Genomic DNA, 4,324 nt, shown 5'->3' with positions numbered 1-4,324 from the left:
GATTTCTGCAGCAGGATCCAGCTTGCTTGAGCACTCACCTGCAGCAGACACTCTTCGAAGCGTTTCACTCGTATTAACTCACTTAATTCTCCCAGTAACTGTGTTATTAACCCATTATACAGACAACCAAACTGAGGCATAGGGACATTAACAGCATGCCCAAGTAGGTCACAATCCAGGAGGCAGTGAGCCAGGCCATGAACCCGGGCGGTTCTTCATCCCTGCTCTTTACCACTGCTGGTGTGGAGCTGTAGGTGCAGTGACCAACACAGGCTGCTGCCCCCCGACAACTCAGCCCTCACCCCACCCTGTGCCCCTCAAGCCCCCAACTCACAGCTGTCCATTCTTCTCCGTGTAGAAGCGCACAGACTTGATGGTGGCTACCACCACGATCATGCACAGAGTGACCGGCACAAACAGCATGATCACGTGCTTTGCCCCGTACTTGAGGGTCAGCTCTTCCTCCAGGCCTGGCGGCCGCTCGGGAACCCCACTACAGACGTAGCGGTCAGGGTCCTCCTCACCATCCTCCTCGTTCTCCTGGCTTCTCTGTGGGAAACCACATCGTGAGGGCCACGGAATGTCCCCTATGGCAGCCTATCTGTGTAATGCATGGATTTTTGGAACCAAAAATGAGAAGTCTGAAAGTTGCTTTCCAGATATAAGGAGCAGTCTATGAGCTGCTAGGGCATATGAAAAGTTTATGAGGACAACAGTAGAGAAGATTTGGAGCTGGATGAGGCACCACAAATGAAGGAAGGCAGGCTGCTATGGTCTGCAGGCCCAAGACTTAAAAGGTTAATGAATTTGGAACACATCAAAAGATCTTTCCCCTTCGTAATACAGGGACTCAGGAGGTCACTCAATTCTGTTCACGTGGCCATGCTGATATGGGAGGAGACAGGCCAGGAGATAGAAGGAAAACAGAGACTAAACATTTTTGATTGACAAATCACTAGCTAGAGGAGTCAGTGCACAGGGACACTCTCTTTGAGTGTGACTAAGACACTGGGAATTTGCAGAGGAAGAAATTGCTTTGAATTTTCTGCCCCACAGAACCAAGCATGTAAATTTGCAGCTCTGAACTAGAGAGGCTAAACGGTCATTAAGCATCTGAGAAGACACAGGCTCTGGTAAGGTGGACAGGCACAAATGAGGAGGTAGCGAGGGAGGGCAGGACACCTGCCAGACACTGGCACAAACCGATCTGTGAGAACTGTGGCAAGTCAGGGTCATGGGCTGCCTTGCTAATGAGGTGAACAGCTAAAGAAAAAGCCAAATGAAACAAAAACCAAAAATGACAGTTGCTTCAGTACCGGTTCTCTGCAGAGAGAGTCCCAATCTAGACATTCAGCCAAGAAAGGAAAGGAAGACTATTCATGAACAGAAACTGAAACGACTAAAATGTACAAAACTTCCCAGAGATAACAAACTAACAAGAAAAGGCTGAGGAGTGGCCGAGCAGTGGCCTTGAGCTGGTGTGATTTCACTCAGAGCTTAGGGACGATGGTTCTGTTCTCAAGGAGAACATGAAGAAGTGAGCTCAAGTTTCAGCAAGAGGGATTAAGACTGGCTGCAAGAAAATAGCCCACACAGAGACATTTTTTTAATTCTACACTGGGCAAAACAGAGAACAGGATTCAGGCAAATTCAGATGTTTTGCCCTGATCGGGAGAGAAAGGGCAAAACTAAGTGGCTCTCCCAAGGACATCCTACTCTTTCTAACGTTAATCTCCTCCTCTGGGGGCCGGATGATCACAGGGCAGCCCAAATATCCCCAGCTCAAAAGTCAACTGTGCATCAGGCAGACTCCTCTCACAGTTACCATGTCTGGCCATCTGCCAAAAAATGCTTCCCCCACTACCATCCTAAGCTCCCGCATTACCTGTCCTAGCACCCAGGCATCCAAATAAACTCTCCTACTACAGTGGAAACAGTGACCTGCATGAGAAAGGTAAACCTAAGGGGGCAGAGTGGACAGCATCCTTCAGCCCACTGCCAAGTCCATCTCCGGCTGTGAATGTGCAGAGTCCTATGAAGCCCTGCAGACGGAAGGTCTACCATGGCCAGCCACCCACCCTTTTGGCCAATCCTCATCATTACTTCCCTTCTCCCTCCTGCATCAGGGAATGAATGTCTGGTCTTCATCTGTAAGGTACAGGAGCCCCAGGGACCTGTTTCAAGGCCCCCAGCTGCTGGTGGGACCTACCCACTGGGCAGTGTTCTCTCCGTCCTCTGGACCCTGCCTGCCCTCCTGGCAGGAGCGTGGTGTGGGGCTCTCGGCCGACATTAGGGATGTCCGCTCATCACACACTTCTTCCTCGCTGTCAGAGGCCATGAATGTGAGCATAGCCCTGCCTCCGGAAGTACCTGGAAAAAGGAGCACAAGGACCTTGTTCCACTTTCCTGTGAGACAAAGGCAGTGGAGGGCTCCGGGGGTGGCTGGAGGTGACCTGGAGACCTGGACACAAGTCCTGCCCCACAAGCTTCCAAGAGATGCCTGTCAATCAAACGACTGCCATAGAACAAAAGGCCTTGAAAGCTGCCATGGAAGCAGCAGTGGCCTTGCCTGGGGCTGGCCTGAGTTTACTCACATCCCAGGGGCAAAACCCACAGCCATGAAAGTCAGGGCAGCTCCAAACTGTCAGTGTGCTCATTCATTCGTTCCATCAGCAAACATCTGTGGTGCATCTGTTATGCACCAAAGATCATGCTGGGCTCGGAGGATATAAAGATGAGTAAGAAATACCCTTGTCCTGAAACAAAACAAAACAAAACAAAAAAATCATCTAATGTGACAAATGATACGATCCAGGTGTGTGATGGTAGGTGCAGAAGCACAAAAGTGGAACCAAATCTCAGAGATCAGGAATGTTTTCTAGAGAAGAGCCTATCTGATGGAGACTGGTTTTCCCAGGAGGAGGGAAGGGCAGAAGTCACAGAGAATGTTCCAGTGAGGGTCTCACACTGTGGGGCGGGCAGTGGAGATGAGCAAGGTCTCAGGCACCATGTTAAGGAGACACACATCACCCTGAGGACAATCGTGACAGACAAGATCTGAACTGGGTTCATAAAAGTCAGTGTGGCCACTGGCCAGGGAGGGAAAGTGATCCCCAGAGATGACTGTGGCAGGTGAGGAGGACCAAGGACAGCAGCAGGATGGATGCCAGTGAGGGCAGAGTCCAGAAGGGGTCAGGAGGTCAAGGGCAGGACCTGACGCAGGAGAGAAAACAGTCTAGAATGGCAGCCAGGTGGGGACTAAGACAGGGAAGACTGGAGAAGAGAGTCTCGGGGAAGACTGTGAATTTTACCCTTTGAGTGTCTATTGGATAAAATGGGGAAGCTGTCTGGGAGGCGTCTGAGGACCAGGTCTCCTGAGGTTGGAAGTGGAGACCTAAACCACAGGAGCAGGCGTGTGGGGTGGGGAAGTGCCACTGAGGGTGTGACCCAGGGGAAGGCCAAGGCCAAGGGGATCACAAGAGGGAAGCCTGCTCCCGCAAAACAGTGCTGACTGGGGTTTCTACATAGTAGTACCAAGTGGGGGACCCAGTGTACCAAAATCTACACATGCAGGATTCCGGGCTGGGAAGAGCTCCAAACAACGCCTGGCAAATCTGACCATTCCTGCCAACATCCCAGACGGGGACAGAGGCTGAGTTATCGCTGTCTAGAGACTCTCAGGGTTGAGCTTCACACCCCGGGCAAGGATAGCAGGTGTGCTCTCTGCTGAAAGTTCGTCTCCAAGTAAGTCGCCCCACAATATGTGTGATTTTTATTTTTCTTTTTATTTTTAAGAGACAGGGTCTCATTGGCCACTTAGACTGGAGTGCAGTGGTGCAATCATAGCTCACTGCAGCCTCAAACTCCTGGGCTCAAGCAATTCTCCCGCCTCAGCCTCCTCAGTAGCTAGGGCTGCAGATGCACGCCACCACACTAGGCTAATTTTTAAAATACTTTGTAGAAATGGGTCTCACTTTGTTGCCCAGGCTAGTCTCAAACCCCTGGCCTCAAGTGATCCTCCTGCCTCAGCCTCCCAAAGCACTGGGATTACAGTGTGTGAACAACTACACCCAGTTATATGTGGTTTTTAAACAAAGCAGGCAAGTTTCTTCCACCAAGTCAGCCAATTTCAATCCCCTTAACAAGACCTGTGGCTGCCCTTCCTTCTGAAGACAGCAACTCTGGCTGTCGCCTGGATTATTCCCACAGGGACTTTAACTTCATCCCCAAACAAGAGGCACAGGCAAAACCTGCCTCTGCTCACCTCCATCACAGGGATTTCAACATGAACAAACTCCCCAGCCTGAAGCACCTTCTGTTTAGG

The 4,324-nt window shown here is 50.8% G+C and overlaps 1 protein-coding gene across 1 annotated transcript; it reads right to left on the bottom strand.

Annotated features, from left to right (window-relative positions):
* Positions 1-329: 329 nt before the first annotated feature.
* On the bottom strand, positions 330-2,372 carry LOC113222832 (presenilin-2-like). The gene is made up of 2 exons (XM_026452426.1): positions 2,210-2,372; positions 330-549 (listed from the first exon to the last, which is right to left on the bottom strand). Exons 1-2 carry the CDS (start codon positions 2,348-2,350, stop codon positions 331-333), a joined length of 360 nt encoding a protein of 119 aa, XP_026308211.1. The 5' UTR covers positions 2,351-2,372; the 3' UTR covers position 330.
* Positions 2,373-4,324: the final 1,952 nt, after the last annotated feature.

Source organism: Piliocolobus tephrosceles, unplaced genomic scaffold, assembly GCF_002776525.5.
Source record: "Piliocolobus tephrosceles isolate RC106 unplaced genomic scaffold, ASM277652v3 unscaffolded_35441, whole genome shotgun sequence".
NCBI classification, from domain to species: domain Eukaryota; kingdom Metazoa; phylum Chordata; class Mammalia; order Primates; family Cercopithecidae; genus Piliocolobus; species Piliocolobus tephrosceles.
This window is presented reverse-complemented; position numbering and strand designations above follow the sequence as displayed.

Excerpts from the sequence above, each read along its gene's own strand:
- LOC113222832 (XM_026452426.1), bottom strand. The coding sequence starts at position 2,350 with ATGCTCACATTCATGGCCTCTGACAGCGAGGAAGAAGTGTGTGATGAG. Across the intron at positions 550-2,209 it reads GAGAGAACACTGCCCAGTGG|AGAAGCCAGGAGAACGAGGA; the intron begins GTAGGTCCCACC and ends GGTTTCCCACAG.